This window comes from Phascolarctos cinereus, unplaced genomic scaffold, assembly GCF_003287225.1.
Source record: "Phascolarctos cinereus isolate Bilbo 61053 unplaced genomic scaffold, phaCin_HiC Scaffold_1;HRSCAF=81, whole genome shotgun sequence".
Taxonomy (NCBI): Eukaryota; Metazoa; Chordata; class Mammalia; order Diprotodontia; family Phascolarctidae; genus Phascolarctos; species Phascolarctos cinereus.
The window spans coordinates 36511064-36534892 of record NW_027555514.1 but is presented as its reverse complement, the minus strand read 5'-3'; the positions used below and the strand labels follow the sequence as shown (position 1 = coordinate 36534892).

The 23829-nt window shown below is 43.0% G+C and overlaps 1 protein-coding gene across 1 annotated transcript in view; it reads right to left on the bottom strand.

The window, feature by feature from the left end:
• The window catches only part of TBC1D5 (TBC1 domain family member 5), a 613691-nt gene that overhangs the window by 29718 nt on the left and 560144 nt on the right, over positions 1–23829 (bottom strand). The window contains 1 exon segment of the mRNA XM_078151425.1: positions 5446–5545. Within this exon segment, the coding sequence (XP_078007551.1) occupies positions 5446–5545 (100 nt within the window).

Sequence of the window (23829 nt, the reverse complement as noted above, 5' to 3'; positions counted from 1 at the left end):
AAAGAATGATTTTTACATTTTTAAATAAAGTTTTCTTATATTTGAAAATGTCTAATTCATTCTTTTTTTTTTTTAAAGTGAGGCAATTAGGGTTAAGTGACTTGCCCAGAGTCACACAGCTAGGAACTATTACGTGTCTGAGCTGAGGCCGGATTTGAACTCAGGTCCTCCTGACTCCAGGGCCGGTGCTCTATCCACTGCGCCACCTAGCTGGCCCTGTCTAATTCATTCTTAACTGCCTCCCCATCCCCACCCCAACTCCAAATTTGCCCTAGGCTACAGGACCCCGGACTGGCCCACCCTTCTAGCTCTATTCTAGGCCTCTCTTAATAGAACCCAAGATGGCACTTGCCTTTTCTTGACTGCTGTTACAGTGTTGACTCTATTGAGTGTGAAGTACACTAATTTTGAGTCAAATTTGTTGTTTTTCAGTTGTGTCCAACTCTTTGTGACCCCATCTGGGGCTGCCAGGGCAAGGATACCGGAGTGGTTGGCCACTTCCTTCTCCATGTCATTTTATAGATGAGGAAACTGAGGCAAACAGGGTGAAAGGACTTGCTTGGGGTCTAGGCTAGATTTGAACTCAGGAGGATAAGCCTTCCTAACTCCAGGACCAGCACTCTATGCACTATGGCGCCACCAAGCTGCCATTTGAGTCAAACTCCTTCCTAACAATTGTCTCTTCCCTCCTGAACTCGTAAACCTTTATATCTGCAAAGTGCTTGGCACAGGGCCTGGCACATAGGAGGTGCTTCACAGATGCCTGTTCCCTCCTCCTGCCCTCATCCTTATTGAGTTGCGCTCAATACTTTCGGCTGTCTTTTTGGATCCTGACCAGTTAGCATTAGCTATCTCTCCTAGCTTTGTGTCATCTGCTAACTTGTATCCCCAGTGAGCATCACTAGAGTGGCATCTTCTGATCCATCTCAGACACAGAAATCTGAACTGGATTGCATCTGTAGGCCTCAAAGTTAGGGATTCTGTATATTAGCCCTATGCCTGGCTTAGGCAAGAAAGTGAAGCCAAGTGATTTGTATTTTAATGGCAGAGAGAAAGACTCTGCCCATGGCTACGTGTGACAATTCTGACGGAAGGGAGACACAGAAACGCATCTGGTCTGGTGGTCTGGTGAAGATGCACAGTCGGTAGGCTTCCATTTTAAGTTAACCTGCCTCCAAGTTGCCTTTCTGTGCTAATTACAAGGCCCAAATGGCTGGAAAAGTGCTCTGAAAATTCTAAGGCTGCGTCTTTAAAGGTGGCTGGGTACACCAAATACATTGGGACTCCCAACAGCACGTTCTGCTTGGATGTCCAGAAGCTCTTGGTCACAGTCGGTTCTCAGCCCTGCCAATCCGGTCCAAATCAAAATCAAGAAATGCAGAAGGACTAGAAAAGAACATGGAGGCCAAACCCTCCAATGTCTGTTTTGTCATTTTTGTTCTGCTTAAAAACCGGAAATGTTCTCGCTTTCTCCAAGATGCCTCTAAACTTTTTTGTTTCTTTACAAGTTATGAAAAGCATCCTAAAGGGCAGATAGATGTTGAAGGCTTCATGTTGATAAAGGCTTGTGGGAAATCACATGCTCAAGGGCAGGGGTTTTGCTGCTGTGACTGAGAGAATTCGATAAGTATAGAATTATCAGTGAGCGAGTGTTCCTCTGTGAGCTCTCTGTGTCCAAGGTCCATCTTCCTGAAGGAAGCCGAGCTGTGAAGAGGCTGACAGCGGAGAGGCAGGAAGGGTCCAGGGAGGCCGCCTGACTCAGGCCCTGAACTCAAGGAGTCAGGGATATTTCTCAGAGCTCTCAGAAAGCTTCTCCCACTTGTTAGAGGACAATCTAGGTCATCTGACATGCTGGGAAATGGAGGTCCTGAGGACAGACTGTCTTAGTGAGCTAGCTGGAGCAATTCTTAAGATGCACCGGTGGAGCAGTAAGGGCAGCGGCTCCTTCACACCTCTAAACTAGCTCTTTAAATGGGGGAGTGGGCGACTGGGGGCAGAGAGGAAGGAGGCAGATGATGGCTTTCTTATTCTTATACAAGAATGCCAGTTGCTGGTGCAGCTAGGTGGCACAGTGGATAGAGCACTGGCCCTGGATTCAGGAGGACCTGAGTTCAAATCCAGCCTCAGACATATAATACTTCCTAGCTGTGTGACTCTGGGCAAGTCACTTAACCCCAACTGCCTCACTTAAAAAAAAAAAGAATGCCAGTTATAGGATCATGGATTGAGATCTTTCAGGAGCCATGGATTTCAAATCCATCTTTTAGGTAAGTCAGCTGAGGTCTAAAGGGCATCACTGACTAGCTCAAGTCCATCTACAGACTCAGCAGTGAGGAAGAGGAATCTGATTCCCAGCTCTCTGACTCCCCATCCAGCGTCCTTTCTACTCTGGCTATCTTTTTTGTAAAATTTGTATAATTTAAACTAAATACTTTTAATAGGCAAGGGGACTACTGGTCATTTATTTCTGGGATAACTTCTGGAGGAATAGACCTGTGCTTTCATCTGTCTACCAAGGCAGATCTGCAGCTGTGTGGGGTGGCAGTGGGCCCTGGAGACCAGTCCTGCACTGCCAGTACCTCTGATAACCCAGGGATGATGGTTAGAATGAAGGGAATGGCCCTTGTGAATCATGTGAAGTGTGGGGGCTCTGTCCTGAAAACACCTCCCATCCCTGCTTTGAAATGCTACCCCTACCAAAGCCTTCCGCTATGCCTGGCTCCCCTCCTCCTCCTCCCCACCCCAGTGCTCTTGGTCCTCTTACTTGAACCTGAATTCTCATGTTCCCTGGCCTTTGCCCATTTACTTATTCTTGCCCCTCTCCTCCTCTCTCCAGCCAACTTCATACACTGACATGACTTCAGCCACCTTCTTGATGCAGATGATGACAGAGGGCCACCATCTCCAGTCCTGCTAACTCTTTTTGGCTGTGGATCTCAATCTCCAGTTGCCCATAAGTTATCTCCATCAGGACGCCCTCAGATTCACTGTGCTCTAAGCTGAACCTTGTCTTCTTCCCGAAGCCTGCTCTTCCTTTGAACTTCGCTATTCCTGCCTGTGGCACCATTATTTATTCTGGCTCCCATGTTCAAACCTTTGCTATCTTTAACTCTTCCTTCTCCGTCACCTCTCAATGGTATCCAATTAATTATAAGCCCTGCCAATCTCCCCCTCCAGCACATCTCCATCCATCCCTCCTCTCTAATTGCCAACCCCTTAGTGCAGGCCCCTGTCCACCACAACTCCTCCTTCCTCGACTCTCTTTGCCTTCACAATCCATGCTTTAAACCTGGACCAGATTATTCTTCCTTATCTCAGTTATTCCTCAACTCCCTTTGAAGGCTCCGTAATGTCTACAGAGTAAAGTTAAAACTGTTACTTGGCATTCAAAGCTTTCTAAAATCTGATGCCATGGTACCTTTCTTTTCTTTTTCTTTTTTTTTTCGGCTAGGCAATGGGGTTAAGTGACTTGCCCAGGGTCACACAGCTAGTAAGTGTTATGTGTCTGAGGACAGATTTGAACTCAGGTCCAGGGCCAGTGCTCTATCCACTGCGCCACCCAGCTGCCCCCTTGTGGTACCTTTCTACAATTTAATTCTATAAACATTTTAAAGTACCTATTGCATGCAGAATACTGAGGTAGGCAGGAGATAAAATATTAAATTGAGACAATATTCAGCCCCTGTTCCCATGGAGTCTGCAATTTATTGTGGGTAAAGGAAGGCTACTATAAGACGTACAAAAATAACCATAATAGACGCAAAGTACAAAAGAAAGGATGGCTGTAAGCAACAATAAGGAAGAGGGTATGCCGGATTTGTTCCCTCTTCAGGAATCCCTTCCCCAGGCTTACCTTGGCCCTGTAACCAAGCTGCTCACCCTCCATGACGCCTTCTCCCACTGGCCAGACCAGCATGAGCTGTTCCTTCTCTGAATTCCTAGGGCGCCCACAGTCTGCACACTGGCACTTACCGTCACTAGGCATCTTCTCAGATGTACTCCAAAGTGACTGTAAGCTTCTTGATGGTAGGGACTGTGTCTTTTGGGCAAGTCTCTGAGTCTCCATGTATAAAGGGAGACAGGCAGCAGCAAAGTGGGCCTGGGATTCAATCCTGACTCTCTGCTTGCCTGCTCTGAGACCCTGGGCAAGTCAGGGCACCTCCAGGGGCCTCAGTCCCCTCATCTGTAACATGGGCGGTTGGATCAGACGATCCTAGAGTTCTTCCTAACTCTAAGTCTGTGGTTTTTATATCTGAAATGAGTCCACGACTTCTCTCACAGGTTCTGTGTGGATGGATGGATTCCATAAAACATTGTTACGTCTCTCTGAAGTCCTCCTGTTCAGGGCAGGGATTTGATCACACTAAATTAACGCTCAAAAAAGTTGTTTTGTTTTTGTGTGTGTGTGTGTGGTGTGTGTGTGTGTGTGATGGTGAACACAAAAGGAAAACAAGAAAGAGAAGGCCAGAGGGTGGGAAAAGGCTGGGGACCAAGGCAGAGCGAATTCATATACCCATGTGCTGACAGAACAAGGGCCTTGGTCCATTCTCTGGTCTCTAGCAAAGTCATTACTGTGAAAGAGTTCCTACAGGGAAGACAGCGGACAGCATGAACCAGGGGAAACAAAGATGGAGGCTTGGGTCAGGGCTGCTCCACATTCTTGGCAGTCAGAGCCAGCACTCTTGGGGACAACATGAGGCACTCCAGAGTCCCTGACCGCTTAACAACGGAGGAGTCTGATTCTGCCCACGCAGCCAGGCTATGCAACAAGGGAATGTTGAGGGCTAGCCCCCCTCATCCTGGTGTGTCTAGTCAGTCAATCATCAGGGAACACAGGGACCTGTGGTGTTGTGGGTGCCCCAAGTCTGAGAGGCTCAGAGCCCACATGGCTTGGGCTTTCTATTGGCTGTAGCCCTGGAAGCTGTGTCAGAGAAGCGGAGGCCAACCAGGTTTTGGGAAGAGACAAATATTCACTAGAGAATCTGGTGCCGAAGAAGTACAGGGGTTGTGCGCGGGGAGAAAGCTGTGTCGGGGCAAGGGCAGCTGCATCAGGACACATCTGTCCTAGAGTTACTGAAGCCACACACCCACGGCTGAGCAGGGTGAAGGAGCATCCCAAGAGATCCCATGTATCCCAAGAGGCATACATTTTAGCTTAACAGGGGAAGACCCTTTTATGCAAGAGTTGTACAAAATGAGTTATGAACTAGGAGTCCCAGTCAGACACCCCAAATGGACACTGGGACACAAGGCACACTGAAGTCAAATGGCAGGGAGAAAATTCAGGTGGCATCCATGACAGACAGACAGGTAAGCTTCACTAGCATGAGAGCTGATGACCTGCCCTCTGAAGCTTTATACTAATCAATCATCAAACACTGTTTGATGTACGCAAACGCTCAGAAAGGTGTCTTTCCTAGGGCTACAGTCAGGGTACTCACGCACCCAGGTGAGTGTTCATCATCTTTGCACAGTATTTGCACATGGCCTCCAGGTCGTTCAGCTGTCCTTGGAGAAATGAGATTTGAGCTTCTAATTCTTCTTCCTAAAATGAAAAACATCAAGATATTCAAATAAAAATAAAAAAATTAAACTCCCAACATGCTCAAACAGGTTGGAAAGCCATAAAGAGACAAAAATAATCTGATTTTGGTCTATGACAGAAATCTGTCAGGAGGTAGGAAAAAAGGGAAGGCCTAGTCTGTGAATTTCATAATTTAGTGGTGGTTTCATATACTCAACCAATATTAAGCAATAAAATTGAGAAAAAATTGCTTAATAAATATTCAATGAATTTCACAACAGCTCCATGCTCACTGGAGGCAGGTTATTATAAATTATGTTTTTTCTAGTGAAAGGCAGGTGTATGAAATGAAATCCCAAGAATCTACATGAAGATGATAAGGAAGATCTCTTAAAATGCTTAGTGGTCCCAAAGCACTCAACTCTCTTTGATTTTTATTTGAGAACACACATAAGGGCCCATAAAACAAGCCATACATATCCTTTGTACCACAAAATGGGAGAGAATAATGCAGGGATAAATGTTTTAGAGACAATTTGGAGGTAAACACATTAAGAGCTAAGTACAATTATCTGGATAACATATAAAAGGGTAACTAATAATAGGCAAATATTTAATTTTTTTGAAACTAAATATGTTACATTTTTACTTAAAATTTTGAGTTCCAATTCTATTTTTTTTTTTTTAAGAAAAATTTTTGGCTGAAAGTTGCCCAGCTGCCCTAAATATCTGCTCCAGCTCTGGGCAAATTATACTGCAAATGGGAAGGCCCTGACAGAACAGAAAGAGTTTAGGTCTATAAACAGAAATGACCCAACAGCAGACTGCATGTCTATTGTCCCAGGTCTAAGGCTCATCATCAGATTGGCCACAGGAACTCATATTAACTCACAAAGTCTAGTCTGGCAGGTCCAGGCTGAGATCTTTTTTGGTTGTAGGGTATGTAGACCAAAGAATTATGGATCTTGTAGTTCCTGAAGGATTTCCCACAGAAGAATGCTAACTAGACTCGGAAGATTACAGACATTTTCCTAAGAGAAACGCAAGATGCTCTTAGCATTTACTGAAGGCTAAGTTAGTACAAATAGAGATTATTAGTAGGGAGCAGGAGTGGGGTAGGGAACTGATCTTATAATTTCAGATGCCTGGCTTCTCAGATATCTGTGATCTCTTTCTACAGTTAATGAGAAAGAAAAATCAAATTAGAAAGCTATTCTTTTTCCCTTTGGGGAGTTGGTGCAGTTTGCTTTAAGAATGGATTTGTGTAATTTAATGGCTGGAAAGGTGACTTAGAGCAGGTGTTTTTCATTTTAGCAACACAGATGTTCCAGGGCTGAAAAGCTCTACTTTTATCTGCTGGTACCTCTAGAAATGGTGCCTTAGGAACTTACATCAAAAATGTTTTTGAGAGAAAATGGACACAGCTGCAATTTCAGAAATGAATTTTTGCAGAAGAATCTAATGAAGGCTGGGGTTTCTTTGTCACAGAAGATACTGATGCCTTCTAGACACTATACTCACATTTAGGCAGATAGCTCCACCAGTGAGGAGGAAAATGAGGACTGCTTGAGATCGTGTAAGCTTTCAAAGTGATTTTACAGGATCCCCTGCTTTAGTCCCCTTCTCCTGCCTATTTGTCACAGGGCCAGGGACATACATATTAGAAACAATGGCAGAGAGAGGTGGCCTAGAACAATGGAAAGAGCCCTGAGGTTGGGAGACTTGGGTTCTAAAAAGAATAATAGTAATAATGATAATAGCTATTTATGTATTATATTTATATGATGATAATAGTGTTTATAGAGTACTTTAAGGTTTGCAACACACTTTATATATATGTCATTTCCTTTGAGCCTCAAGATATCATCCCTGGAAGGCAGGTGCTATCATTATTCCCATTTTATAGGAAAAAAAATCTAAACTAAAGCTGTGTAATATACCTCATCTGTCCCACAGGGTTATTGTGAGAACCTACAGGGACAGGATACATACAAGTGCTTTGCAGTCTCTAAGAGGCAACACAAATATACAGAATCACTATTGGCTACGGTAGAATGTCGACATGAGTTCCCAAGAGCTGCTATCCATCCACTTTAATCCCTCAGACTCGATCTCTGTCAATGCCACACTATTAGGTACAGTAAATACCTTCATCAAATAAAACAAGCAACAGATATACTTGTTGAGCTTACAATATAATTCTGGGGGGATTCCTGGCATAAAAATTCCTCCCCCTATGAAGATCAACAACTCATCTGCATCTAGAGCCCTAGGGGCACTGAAAGGTTAAATAACATATCCACAGTCAAACAAGAAGCATTTACTAATTGCCTACAATATGTACTGAGCTTGGTGCCCAGGGCCCAAGGACCAAAGGGGAAAGCAAAATATACACAGAAAAGTGAATACTAAATACACACACACACACACACACACACACACACACACACACACACACATACTTTATACACACACACACACATACATATACATACTTTATACACACATATAAATTTTATACAAATATAATATACATATATACAAAGCAGTTATATATGTATATATGTGTATATATAATATCTATCTATCTATCTATCTATCTATCTATCTATCTATACACAGACACACACAATATGCACATATATACCTATCTATATATACCCACACATGTAGATAGAGAATAATTTCCAGGCAAAGGGGGGAATCAGGACACATTTCCTGTAGGAGACGGCCTTGTGCTGAACTTTGAAGGAAGCTAGCACTTCTGCAAGGCCCAGGACAACGAGGATGAACTGGCGGGGGAAGCGCATTCCAGGCAAGGGGGAGCGCCTGCCCAAAGATGGGAAGTAGGGACACAGAGTGATATGGAAGCAGAAGAGTAAGCAGCCAGCCCCAGTTTGGCTGGAACCTGACGTGCATGGCGGGAAGTCACCAATAACGAGCCCAGAGAGGTTGTCTGGAGCCAGATCGTTAAGAACTCTGAAGGCATTTGTATTTTACCCATTAGGGATGAGGGAAGGGGCAGGAAAGAGACGCTGTCAGACCTATGGCTTTCAGAATAGCAAGATGGCCTCAGGGTGGAGGGTGGAGGATCACGACCAGAATTTGTGAGGCTCCCTGGAGTAACTGCTAGTGCTCACATAGCTCAATGAGGTTTGTAAAGTACTCTGCACACATTATCTCACTGATTCTCACAACAGCCCTGTAAAGAGGACGCTATTCTTTCATTTTACAGCTGAGAAGACTGGAACTAAGAGGCAGCGAGCAGCTTGCCCCTCAACAAGCAGGCGGGATTTGAACACAGGCCATCCCAACACTAAGTCTAGTCCTCTTTCCACTCCGACTGTTCGGCCACCCAGCTGGTTAATGGGGTGGGACTGGAGGAAAGGAGGGATCTCAACAGAGAGAGATGGGAAGAAATGGGAAAGGGAGTCATTCCAGGAACAGAGGAAAGCTGAAACACGAGAACAGTCTGTCAACAGGAAACCACAACTTCACACAAGTCCAATTTGGCTAAAATGTAGGGCGGAATTGTAAGATAAGACCAGAAAGGCAGCTTAGAGTCAGACTGTGGTGCAAATGCAGGACGTGTTTCAGGAATCTCTGTATAAAGTAACACTTCTCAGTCTTTAAGAATTCCTATGCTCATGTTGATGGGCAAGGGTATTCGAGTGGGAATCCAATTTTAAATCCTGGCTGTTGTATGATACTAAGCAAATCAGTGAGTCCCAGTTACCCCATTTTAATCACAGGGCTTGAACTTGGTAAGTTCTAAAGCCCTAAAATCCAAGACTGATTAAGTTTTCAAACATCACTAAGACTAAGTAGGTGTGAATCGGACTTGGGATCATTTGACAACTACTCAATGTGCTCATTTTACAGATCAGCCAGATGAGTCCCCAGAGAGGTGAACTGACTTCCCAGGGTCGCAAAAGTAATCAAAAGCGTGGCCAAGACTCATACTCAGAATTTTCATTTTCCATTCAAGGCTAATTCTATCACACTATTTTTTGTCACTAAAATTTGAGACTTGTAGCTTTGTTTCCTTTAATCCAAAAAGGATGATGGAAGAACTGAAAATTCAAGTCATTCTTTTCATTAGGTCAATCTTATAAATATAACACTATAGAAAAACAAATGCTTAGCTAACTGCTCTGAAGAACCAGTTGGGGTCAGATGCTTAAAAACAGGAAAATTTAACTTAGGAGCTGAAGCATTTCAGTAGCTCAGGGTCATATTCTAAAAATGACTTTAAACCAATTTATTTCATTAATTTGATTGTAAGAGTTTTCTAAAAATAAAACACAAGGCAATTTATGGTATTTATTCTTATGTATATTTGCTCATTCATCTTAGATATCTAGCCAGAGCAGAGGAGCTTTAAAGTACCAGTTTATACGATTTCTCATGAGAGACATATTTTCTAGTTTTAGACTTTAGCACATGGTATAGGCGAGCATGATGCTAGCCCTGACGAGAAAGCTTAGGCAGGCATTCCATCGTTAAAATGGTATTTGTGATATTAATCTATTCACATTGGGGTTGTTAGGACTTGAGTTCTTAAATGGCATGACCACTTCCGGCTCTCCTTTGGCATGTGAGAGAATCTAGATACAGGAAGCAAAAGACCGATGAGCAAAGAAGCATTTGCTTTTGTCTTCACTCTGTTCTTTGGAGACCACCATGCTGGAGGACAGGAAGCTCGCGGTAGCTGACCAGAATTTCTGAAGTCTCAGAGGCCGGCCGTGCTCTGTCTGCACTCAGAGGCATCTAATGCACTTTCATTTAAGATTTTTTTTCTCAAACAAAAATTACTAGACATCAGTTATTCCTCCTGGTCTCTTTATTCTTCCTATTACAACACAGATTGGTGTGACTTAGGAGACAAAATTCTGGGGTTTGGTCTGGGCGACTGGGAGGGAAGAAGGCTTAATGCCCAAGCTCCCAAAGGAAAGTCTCATTTCCAGTGCAATTAAACATACAAGATGACAGAGAGAGAGAGAGAGAGAGAGAGAGAGAGAGAGAGAGAGAGAGAGAGAGAGAGAGAGAGAGAGAGAGAGAGAGAGAGAGGAGGGAGACAAAGAGAGAGGGAGGGAGGGAGAGAGAGAGACAGAGAGGGAGGGAGGGAGAGAGATAGAGACTGAGAGACAGAGAGCAAGGGAGACAGAGAAACACAGAGAGACAGAGAGGGAGGGAGGGAGGTAAAGAGAGAGAGAGAGACAGACAGAGACAGAGACAAGGCTTACAATAAACCTATTCATTTGGCCCCATCGCCAGCACGAGGAAGGCCTTCAAAAGGCACCGTGTCCAGCCAGAGCATCGACCATCTTCTCCTTGGCTTCTCTCTTAGTCTGACTAAGACTAAGGACAGGGTCTAGTGAGACACAATGCTAAAAGGGGAGAGGTCTTCGGCCTTCTCCCTGCTGAGGCCTACCAGTCCCTCATCTCTGCATTATGCTGGTGTTTTCTATTTTAGATGAAAGGATTGGAGACTCCTCCTATGTGAGTTTTAAGGTTTGGGGAGTAATGTCTTGGCATCTCTATGACCCAGTGTCTGGTCTTTGAAGCCAGTCTAGCATGGTTGCCCTGAGGAACCTTTGGGACCTACACCAGGGGCAGCTGAGACAATGACTCCTCCAATGGCAATGCCACATTTGGATTGTTGAGACCAATGTCATATAGGAATTCAGCTAAAAGTGAATCCACTCTGGCCAGAGATGGAGGTGGTTATAGGGAAGAATGTGCCCTAAGGCAATGGGGAAAATGTTTGTACTTGTGTTTTTGAGTATAACCTGGAAGTGAATATCCTTTTGTAAAATCTAATTGACATTAAATGGTTAAATGGCATCAGTATACTATTCCCTGGCACCTGACAGTGGGGAGGAACACAGCTGGTAAAGGGTTCAAGCTAACAGAGTTAGAGAAAGATACCCTGAGTCCATTAGGGTCTACCTAGAATCCTGAGGCGTAGATGCAGCAGCCCAGCTCTGGGATAGTGAGCTGGGGCATACTCACTACACTGGCAAAAGCCATGGGGCAATGTTTAGACGCTGCCAGACAATGTAAAATGGGCTGGGGGCAGCTAGGTGCTATGGTGCATGGAGCACCAGCGCTGGAGTCAGAAGGACTGAGTTCAATCTGGCCTTAGACACTTACTGTGTAACCCTGGGCGAGTCACTTAACTCTGCCTCAGTTTCCTCATCTGTAAAATGAGCTGGAGAAGGAAATGGCAAACCACTCCAGTATCTTTGCCAAGAAAACCCCAAACAAGGTCACAAAGAGTCAGACACAACCCAAACAACTTAACAATAACAACAAATACGGGAACATCATTGGACTTATCGTAACTGAAAAGACCAAACAAAATATATATATATAGTCAACATATCTGTATATTCCAGGCTAGAGGGACATGAATAATAAAGAAAAACTAAAAACAGTGCACTGAGAGCTTGGAAAAAGATTCTACAGTGGTAAGTCATGTAACAGTGGCTGAATTTTTATTTAAAGCCATGAGAGATACACTGTACAATATTATCTGTTCTGGAGGCTTCAAAACCATATTTTTTTTCATGTTATTTATCCAAAGGTTATGATTCTTTCAGCTCTAATCTGATCCTCAGCAGGCACCAGATGTTGGCAACCAGGATAACATTTTGGAGCCTTTGGTTTGCATAATTAGGCAGATTTTATGTAATTCTAAAACCTGCTCTGTAAGGTAGCTGCAGAGCGGAAAGGACAAAGCAGGTGGAGAGGGGGTCTATAGCTGGACTCTGCCCCTTACTAGCTGGGCGACATTGGGAGAAATCGCTTTGTATCTCTGAAGTCTAATTTCTTTGGCTATAGAATACAAGTAACACATAAGGGCACTGTCTACCTCAGAGGGTGGTTGGAAGGAAAGCGCTTTGTAAAATACAAATACGAGCCAGTATGGCCTTGAATGCCTTTGGAAAGCTCCAAATGCTGGGGCTTAAAAAATTTTATGTAAGATGCTTTCAGAAGCCAAATGAATATAAATAAAAACCAGGAAGCCACTTCTATGGCCAATCACTGGAGAACATTTCAGTGTTGTTATACGTGTGTTCCAGGTTTATATGGTGTCCTCTGAAGCTTTCTCAGTGTTTTTGTTTTCTTTGGGTAGAACCTGTGGTTTCCCCAGTGCATGGAATTCCTGGTGTGGAAACCCTCTCCACTAAAGCAGAGGGTCAATTTTTCAAAATTTACAAAGAATTACAAAGAATGACCCAGGCCACTAAGTGTCTCACCAGCTTTAGGAGGCTGGCCCTCCATCCATTAAGTAGGGCTGACTCTTATTCAATGACCTCTTGTAAATGCTATGACCATTCTCAGAGTAGCAGAATTTGGCTGAGCTCACAGCAAACTTTAACTTTCACCTATAAAGAAGGGAAAGAGGGTAAGCGATTTTTTTTCCCTGCTGTCACAGAATCTTAAGGTTGGACAGGGCCTCCAAGGTCATCTGTCCACTTAGTCAAGCTCTTACTCCCCTGACCACATCCCTGAGAGGCGAGCAGGCAGGCAGCCTCGTATGACAGGTTACTCATCACTTCTTGAGGCAGTCCATTCCATTTTTAGACACTTCTGATTGTTGGGAAGTTCTCCCTCCCATTCAGTGTGTGGACACCTGTTATACTGAGGTTCTGCTCTCCAAACATAGGTAGCTGATCTCTCTTGTACAAGGCATCCCTTCAAATGTTTGTAACATCTCTCTCTGAGTCTTCTCTTCTATCAATCAAACAATCAACATTTATGGCCTACTATGTGCTAGGCATTGTGCTAAGTGCTGAGGATACAAAAATGGCAAAAGACAGTCCCTATCCTCAAGGAGCTGACAATCTAAAGCAGGAGACAACACATACACAAATACAGGCTAAACCTCCCTAGATCCTTTAACCAATCCCTAAATGGAAGGGAGAAAGGAAGGGAGGAAACCTTGATTAAGCACTTACTATGTGCTAGGCACTGTGGTAAGCAGATGTCATGGATGGCATTACAGTATGCCATCTTGGCCATTCTCTTTTAGACACACCCTAATCTGTCAATGTCTTCATGGCAATGTCCATGTTGTCTGTTACCCTCATTGGCAGAAAAACTCATACTATAGTGCTTTGGGTAATTTAATAAGTGACTTAATTTTGATAAGACTCAAAATAGCTCTGCCCTGAGCCAAAACATGTCCAAAAATATGTCAAGAAAATATGTTTGTGAGGTTCTAAGCTATAGCTATGCTGCTCTAGGAGTCACCTTCTGTACTTCCTTCCCCCAAACCCGGCTTCCCCAGAGTGAAGGAAGGTCTGGCTCCCGGCCTTCCTTCTCCAGTCCTGCTGTCTGGGATAGAGCAGGAGAGGGCTGCAGCCAGCACACACCTGGTACCTCAGGGCCAGGGGACAGAGAGGATGAGGAAGTGACGAGGAGCAAGCTATATAGTAGAGGAAGCAACTGGGGGAAGAACACTAGATTTGAGTCAAAACATGGGTTCAAATCTCAGCTCTGACACTCACTCACTATGTGGCTTTGGGTCATAAGCCGCTCACTTGTCTCAGGGACTCAAGTTTCTTTATCTGTAAAATAGAAGTTTGGGTCTAGCTATCTCCAAGACCCCTTTCAACTCTGAAGTCCCCTGATCCTGGGATTCATGATGAACACACGTGACACAGATCTTTCAACTGGGATATATGTGAGATAACCCTTGGTGATCAAATAATTGTGAAATGCTATTAAAATGGGGCAGCTAGACCATGCAGAGGACAGAGCATTGGGTCTGGAGTCAGGAAGACCTGAGTTCAAATCTGGCCTCAGACACTTTTTAGCTGTGTGACCCTGGGCAAGTCACCTAGCCCTGTTTGCCTCAGTTTCCTCATTTGTAAAATGGAAAACCCCTCCAGTATCTTTGCCAAGAGAACCCCAAATGGGGCCATAAAGAGTTGGAGATGACTGAACAACAAAACAAAATTAAGGTGATTGGGGGAAAGTACAGAGCGAGCAATAAGAAACCCGTCAGAGTGCTGCCTGACCAAAATGTAGTTAGTGTCAGCCAAGTTTATGCATCAGGAAGGCTTTCTAGATGAGTGATGAAGAGGGGCTGCTCCGGCTCACAAGAGGGCTGGCTTCTTTCTGCTTCTCCTCACTGCCTGCTGCCCCTCCCCGTCTAGCCTAGCGGGGCTTGCTTCATCGGCTCCTCTCTAACTTCATCTATTCCTCTTTAACTTCTTGTTTTCCTTAAGCCAAGACATTTCACCTGCCTGGGCCTCAATGTCCTCATCTGTAAAATGGAGAGAGGGTTGGATGAGATGATCCCGGTGGTCCTTCCCTTCACCTTGCACGTTCCAGGACTTGTGTTCAACTTGTCTCTCCTCACCTCTCAATTTCCTTGCATGCAAATGCACTGATTTCAACATTGGGTCTTGACAATTAAGTTGCTCATTTGGTTGTTTAAAATCTTTAAAATTTTGAATGATTATTTGAAATATTTGGTTCTTTTCTACACAGGTCAACTTTCAAATTGTAGTGACAATTTGTGTTTTGTTTGTTTTGTATTTCAAAGAAAAAGTATAGATTTTCTCTTCAAATTTTATTATGCTATCACTCAAATCAAGCATTTAAGTGTTTACTATGTGTTGTCAAATTCTGTCATTTCATATTCTTCTTTCATTGTTATCTCATAAGTAATCTGGAAACTGCCAAAATAAGAAGACTTGAAATACCATTATGCTTATAGTCCTTGAAGAATCTAATTTCATTACTGACTGCAATAGCTTTCTGCGGTTCTTGATTCAAAGTGGAGAAGGTGTGAGTTTAAGCTTCAGCAGTTTTCTCAGCGAGTATACTTTGAGGTCCTTATCCTAAGGTTGTTGGTGGGGCAATAACCCTTTTATCTGGATTTTATTGTAGGCAGGTATGTCCTGAAGGTGCCCGCTCACAGGCTTCCACCATACAAGTAATGGCCAAAATCTTCTTCCTAAGACATGAGGGCTTGTTTTTCCCCCTGCCAGTGGGTATGGAGGTTCTCTTTGAAGAACAGTCTCCAGAGATCAGGCACTGAGCGAGTATCTGAACTCAACAGACACTCAACGTAGAGACTGCAGGGACAGACGATCTGCAGCAAACAGAAGACAGGAAAGAAGAAAGGGCTCGACCCAAGCAGAGGGGGGAACCAGAAGTTGGAAAGGAAGGAAACAAAAAGTGCTAAAAAGAAAAGGGAAGTAAAGGGGATAGATTTCCACCGGAAGCTTTGTGTACACAAGGTCCCCAAGCAAATGTCAGTATACAAACTGGATTGATCCAAGTCAAAAACGAATAAAATAAGAGGAGATAAAACACAAATCAAAAGTTGAGAAACAAGAAAAGCACAAGAGAAACTTTTTGGGGAGAAATGAAATAAGAGACATGGCAGGTCATTTAGACAGGAGATGTGGAGTTTAAAAAATACTCAGCACTCCCCCTCCCCCAAAAACTGACATTAAATCAAAACTATCCTGTTCAATTAAAAACAACTAAATAAAACGTTTCATGAAAAAGTACATTGTACATTCATTCAACAAATATTTGAGTGTTTGCTTTCTCCTGGACCTCACCAAGGCCCCTAGTAACTCATCTCCCAGTAAGACTGAAACAACTCTGGAATTCACTCCTTCTGAGCACCCCTGGCCCTGGGACCCTTCCTTCTCTCTAACTGGGGCGTGCAGACATTGGAGAACTCCTCTCACAGCCTCCATTTAAGGAGGGGGCCCCATGCTGCCACCTCATCATCTCTGCTCAGCTGCAGGTTGGCTAAGTCTCCCCCTCTCTTTTCAGCTTCTTTTATATGTTTTCTCAGTCGTCTTCCCCCACCAAATTAGATTGTAAGTTCCTTGAGGGCAGGGACTACCTTTTGCCTTTCTCTGTATCCTCAGCAACTGGTATAGTGCCCAGCACACAGTAGGCACTTCATAAATGCTTACTGACTGACCTGCTAGGTACTATCTCAAGATATTATGTCCTCATGTTAGTGATCAATGAAGACAGAGCAAAGCAAGTAGTACTTCTAGGATAAACTTTTCTTCCCACACAACGCGAGTGAATCCATGAAGGGCATCATCCATCATTCTTTCCAATACAGAGTACGCCGAATGAGGCATGGAACTTTATGACTGGAGGGGACCCAGACAGCATTTAATCCAACCTTATCTTACAGAAGAAGAAAAAGGCCAAGAGATACTTGTTCACATCATCCAACTGGTTTGTCACAAAGTTAAAAAGCAGGCAAATTGGGAAGAAGCTTTGGCATCCTTCAGCTCAGTTTCGTATTTTAGAGATGAGGAAACCCTGGTCCAGACAAGTTAAAGGACTTGCTCAGGTCACACCGTCAGTGAGGATTCTGTAGTGAGGAAGGAAGAGCTGGGAGTCAATCAGGCCTAGGCCTCTGACAGTCCAGTGAGGTGTTCCGCTCACTGCACCACACTGCCTACCTCCCCAGTGCCTCCAAGCAAAGCAGGGACCAGAATACAGAGGCCTGGACTCTCACAACCAGTGCTCTCAGTTGGGGGCTTTTCTCCTTGGTCTTCTTCCTTCTACCCAGGCTGTTTTAGTAACTGGTAAAGGGTAATGCTTGTATCACTTCTCAGCAGCAGGGAGGAAGAGGTTCTGAGACCAGCAGTGGGGCAAGGATTAAACTGTATAGTCTGCAGAAGAAGCCAGGATTGAAACTGAATTTCTATACACAAGAGGAGTGGGTTTTGTCGATCTTAAAATAGGCTACACTTCTTCACAGCTTTAGTACAGAATGTGACCTCCCAGGATCAGAGATCTAGGAAAGCTAGGCATGCAGTGGAGAGAGCCTGGCATCTGGAAGACCTACATTCAAATCCAGCCTTACACACTTACTAGCTAAGGGACCCTGGACAAGTTACTTAACCTCCATCTGCCTCACTTTGCTCAAAGGTAAAATGGGGCTACTAACAGCACCTACCTTCCAGGATTGTCAGAATGAAATGAGAGAATATTTGTTAAGTGCTTAGCACAGTAGGTGCGATATAAGTCTTAACTATTATTATTATTATTTTTATTATTATTGCTGAAAGGGATCACATGTGTACATGTAGCAAGAACAACAGCTCAGAATCTGCTGGTTTGGGGGTTCATTTTTACTCTTACCACTTATTTATTCTTAGCCTAATTTTTACGTAACTAGCTTCTGGTTATTCACAATTAACGGAGGAGAGCAGGTAAATAGATAATTCCACATAACACATTACAGGTGAAAAAGCTACATATCAGAAAATGAAAATAAAATCATTAACTGAAACCAATCTTACATAGGCTTGGAAATGTGAACTAGATTATGGTGTAACTGAGGGTCTGTAATGGGGGAACACCATTTCTCCTGAGTTAAATTGCTGACTTGGTTGTTTGTAAAGTTGCTGCAAGACACAGCCATAGTTTTTTCACTTGCTGTTAATATTTTTATGAAAAATACAACCCTCCAGATTTATGCACAAGCAGATAAAAGCCACCACTATCATACAGAGCACTTACAGCCCTGCCTTGGGACTGTAAACATAAGCATTTGTGAATGAATTTCATATCCTAATTCTGTCTTTAGGAAAAAAAATCTAACTTCCTATTCTGTAAAGACTTGTGTATATGGACTCATTTTGCAGTTTTCAAAAGGAAACATCCCCATCTTTTGGGCTTTTAGGATATTGCCACCATGTTATGTTTTTGGCAAATAACTCTAAGTGGTTAACCTTCAGTTAGCCAAAATGCTGCATTCAACAACTGTGCTGGTTAGCCGAGTTCCATTGTGGTACATGGAGTCTCCATCTGCCTGGTTTCTTTCCTTTTTTCTTTTTTTTGGTAAGGCAATTGGGGTTAAGTGACTTTCCCACAGTCACATGGCTAGTGAGTGTTATGTGTTTGAGGCTGGATTTGAACTCAGGTCCTCCTGACTCTAGGGCCGGTGTTCTATCCACTGCGCTACCTAGCTGCCCCTGCCTGGTTTCTTTCAAGATTCAGCTCAAGCACTTCTTTTATAGGAAGCCTGTCTTGGATCCCCACTGCTAATGCTTTCTTTCTTAGGTGACCACCCACCTACTCTGTATGGGTCAGTATGTACAGAATTGTTTGCAAGTTGTCTTCCCGTTAGAATGGGAGCTCCTTGAGGGCAGGGACCTGATTTTTGTCTTCTTTGTAGCCTGAGCGCTTAGCACCGTACCTGGCACAAAGTAAAAGCTTAATAAATACTTGCTGACTAAGTGACCTACGCGTTGACTCTGTAGCTATAAACGACTCTCCTGAACCTGGATACTTTCTGTTGTTTTCCTTCTACTGTCCAGGTGCACACATCTATGAGTCAGCTGGTCAGGGTAAGGGAGAAGTCTACATCAGAGAAATAGCTGTTGTGCATGCAAAACAAGTCTTATGTAGGATTAAACTGTGACCCTGACTTGGTTAGGAGCATGCTTTAAACAACTGAGCAAACAAACCCAGTGTCCTAACAACGGAGACAAGGTGCTGCAATGACATCAAAGTCAAGGACAAACACTTGAGGGGGAGTGTGTTATTAAAATTTAAAATTATCCAACCAGTGTTTGCAAGGGGTGAGTGTTCTAATGTGGTCAACTCTGAGACTTGAAGAAGGGAAGAAGACCATGTGTCCATGATTTCTTTAGTTCATACTATCTCGAGTCTCCTATTTCCATCTGCTTGGGGAACCTCTGCCATTGGGTATCCTTCCATACTCTCAAACTCAACATATCTAATATCAAACTTGTCACTTCCTTCTGAAAGCTCAGCCTTCTCCATAACTTCTCTACGTTTTACAGCCCAGATACCTGGGCCTGAAACCTCAGGATCACCATGTTGGAAGGGGTCCTCTCTCTATAATGCCTCTCACAAGCAGTCAGCATTTGCTAGGGAATAATTGACTGCTGAAGTGAATTGGCCTCGCATTCTGAGGCAGCCATGTTGCTTTGGAACAGCTTGAACTGTTCTTTCCTTACTTCAAGCTCAAGTCTGAGTCTCTGCAACCTTCACCCACTGCTTCTCATTCCTTCCTCTTTCCTCTGGGGTCAAGCAGCATGAGCCTAATCCCCCTCTTCCATTGCACAACCACTGAAGAGTCCTCTTTGTCCCTTCCCTTTGCTGGCCCCTAGACGTCTTATTAGGAGTCAGGTCCTGCAGATTCTGCCTTGACACCACTGTCTACACCTGTCTACTTTCCTCAACTGTCGTTGCTCAGGCTTCCAACTCCCCTTGCTTGGCTTACTCAAATAACTTCCCAAATGGTCTTTGTGACCACACAATCTCCCCTCTGGCTCTCTCTACTGCTCCAAGTCATCTTTCTAATGCATTGCTTAGATGGAGTCATTTACCTCTCTACTGAAATGCCTTCAGTGGTTCTCCATAGCCTGATGAACAAAGGATTAATTCTGGGTCTTGGCAGTCAAGATCCCCCATGATCTGGCTCCATTCTACCTCTCTAGCCTTATCTCATTTACTCTGCACTCCAGGCAAAATGACTACTTGCCCTCCACCATTCTCATGCTGTCCTCTCAACTCTCACACCATCACATGCCTAGAATGGCATCCTAATCTGCCCTCCGGTGCCTCCCTTCCTTTAAGCCTTAACTCTGATGCTACTTACTTCACAAAGTATTCTTTGTGACCATTCCCAGGAGAAAGTGACCATTCCCTCCCAAAATTTCTCATAGCATATTGCTTGAATCACCCAATCATGCCTAGCTCACCTTTCCCTATTTCGTAATTATTTGTCTCTTTCCCCCCTATACATTATACATTCCAAGGTCTGCCATATCTTTTTATATCCCCACTGTCTGAGCACAGTTTTCCATTTATAGGTAATCTATGAGTTGTCCCTTAGGACACTTTTATTTACATTTCAATTTTCATTACACACTAGTGACTATTATTATTCTTCCTCTACCACCTGGAGTATGTGCCAGGCATGAAGACTGAATAATTTTGCCAAGATGACTTAGTCAACTTAGGGCAATGGAATCTTTCGGACATGCTTTGCTACATTAGTGAGATTCATTCCAAAACTCAGAATCAAAGTAAGCCTATCATTTAAAAGATGACAAAATCGAAGTCTAGAGAGATACTAATCACAGCTAACATTTGTCTGCTGATTACTGTATGCCAAGACCTGTGCTAAGTGCTTTATAAATATTATCTTCTTTGATACTTACAACAACCCCGGGAGAGAGCTGCAAATTATTATCCCATTTTACAGATGGAGAAACTGAGGCAGACAGAAGTCAAAGTGACCTGCCCAGGGTCACCTAGGTAGCAAGTGTCTGAGAACAAGTTTGAATTCATGTCTCCCTGAACTCAGGCCCAGTGATCTATCCACTGAGCCACCTAGCTGCCCCTAAGAGATGAAGTGCCTCACCCATGACAATACAGCTATTAAACAGCACCAGCTGGGCAAGAATTCAGGTCCCCTGATTCCTTGGCCCAGTATTTTCCACTACTCTGTACTACTCCCCTTCACAATCATTAAAGGAATATTCAGATCTAGCATGAACATACAAAAAAAAATTACAATGAATTACTCAGAAGGCAAAATTAGTTGGGTGGAGAGGCCCTCATTCTAAAGGAAACTCACTGGGTCTAAGAAAGAGAGATAACAAATTCATAACCATTTGCTTATCACATTTCAAAAATCAAAGTAATGACTTTTCTTTTCCCTGGTATAATTAAAAGAATAGTGAAATTCAGATACATTTTTATTTATTAATCATTATGTAGAAACACCTACAAATTCTTCAGAACATTGCATCTGGAACAAAGGAAAGGCTCTGCTGGTCGACCTTTCATGTACCTGTTTATACACTGTACTCAGCAGGACTGAGGGCATATATCCTACCCCTTTCACTAAATCCCAAATGTCCAGTAAGGTTGACGACAAAAGGACTTATCCTAATGCAGAAAGATTAGGGAGGCTGATTGTCTGATGCTGGGCAGTAAAAAAAACAAAACAAAAAACTCAAGTAAAAAACACGTTTACTCTGGGCACTAAGCAGACATATTAATATCCTTATTGCCCACGTGGGTGGCATTCTTCATTTTACCTGAAGTTGTATTTAAGAGAGTCGTATATTTCAGCATTATTATATGGTTGGTACATTGCTGATTACATTTTTATTTTTCTCAAGTGCTCATTTAAAAAGTATTGTTCTTGATATTTTATGTAATATTTGTATGTGTGTCTCATAAATGAATGGATAATATTTGTATATTAAGCATGGAGCAAACCAAATTCACAACATTGGCAAAAACTGTATTTGGGGACATTATGTATCTAAAGGAAGACCTGGGGGCTTGGCACAAGCTCCTCACTTGTGCTATCCTAACTGTAGTATTATTACATATGTAAGTAAACCTACTTTGGGATAAGGGATTGGTGATAGAGTTTGTAAACTAATTCTACTTCCCTGGCTTAGGGAACCCTAGAGGGTGGCTGGGTAGAAAGCTACACATCTGACTTGTGTCCTTGTTTAAAGTAAAGCGGCCTTTATTTATAGCTATACCTTTAACTCAACAAGACTTCTCCAACCTATCCCCTCCCTCACCTCCACTCCCATGCTCTAGCTTAAGCTTCACTTGCTCTCAAGAGAACTACTGGAAGAGCCTCCTCCCTGCTTTTCCTTCCTCCATGCTGCCCATGTCAATCTATTCTTCCCCACTACCTTCCCACAATCTTCCTTTTATACCATTGTGATCACTTATTCTCCAGCTCAGAATGCTTTAGTGGCTTTGTAATGCCTACCAAGTGAAAAACAAACTATTTAGCTGGACATGGAAGACTCTTAACAATCCAGCTTCAATGTACTTTTCTAGCTTTATCTCACACTAGCCTTCTTTTTTAGCCACAAGGGACTAATCTCCAACTCCTTTTCTCACCCTTCCCTCCTCTGGTCTTCATGTCTGCTTCTTTTGGTCAAAATCCTTCCCTTCCTCAAGTTTGGCACTCCCTCTATGAGCAGCTTCCTTCGTGAAGCCCTCTGCTACCCCAAGTGATCTCCCACTCTCCTCAGCTTTCTCATAGTTCTTCATATAGACTTTTCTTTGAACTGTCTTAATTTTTATGATAGTTTTTTGTGCATGTTTCATCTGCTTAGAAGGTTATAAAATCTTGCAGGCCAGGGAGCATGAATGATTTCATCTTTGTATCTAGAGGGTCTAGTACAAGTGTACCCTGCACTTAGTAGATACACAATGCTTATTGAATTGAATTGGTTTCTGTTCTTAATTAGCAGGATCCTGATCTCATTCCCAATTCCTTTCTTTGGGCCACTTTTTGGAGAATGAGAAAGTTATGGCTCAAGTGCTCCAGAGAGATTTTGCTCATACACAGAACGTAATGACTGAGGACAGCATGCAGGGGTTGTCACAAGGCAGCCTCTGATTGGACTACGTGAGGAGATGTGACACTTTAGTTCAGCCTCCCAAAAGGAAAGGGAATGACAACGAAATCACCAAAGCCACAGCAACAAAGAAGAAAGAAGCCTTGGAAAACACTTGGAAAACTTGAGAGGGTCAAGAAGAGTAGCCTGGTCTACAAATACACACCATGGGAGGGAGGCCTCTCTTCCGCCCTAGCTTTCTCACCTTGATATTTTTCAGTTCAGCCACTAATTTCCCTCTATTTGAGGCCAACAGGTTTTCTGTTCTGGTGGTTGAACATACTCTACATTTCATTATGAGAATCATATTTTATTATAAGGTACTAAAAGCTGTTATGCAGCTTCCACCTCATGGCCTGCACCTTCCAGATTAACTGCAACTTTGATCAGTTACCGCCTTTTCGTTTTTGGGTGTTGTTTCTTGATTTGGATTGCAATAAATGTTTCATGCCTCTGGAATTTTATATTCGATTTAACAAACGAAATGGCATTTGAAAACATTTACTTGACATTTTTCATCATGTTTATAAAAAAACAAAACTCTCAATTTTGAAAATGTATATGGACTCAAACACATGAATAACAAACTGTTTATAGTTTCAGATAAAAAAGATTATTTATGGCTGTGAATAGCTCATTAATAAAGGATTATATCTAACAGGAATTAAAAAATAAAATTAGACATTGCACTGTATACATGTATTTCATTTGCTTGACAAATAATAGAGTTTATTAAATTAAAAAAAGATAAAGCTGACAAAATAAAGCTAAAAGTCAAAAACAAGAGTAAAATGTTTATAAACTGAGGATAAGTCACCTCATCAAGCTTAGATGTATTAAATTCTTATACTCATAAGAGGCAGAAGAATCAAATAATAT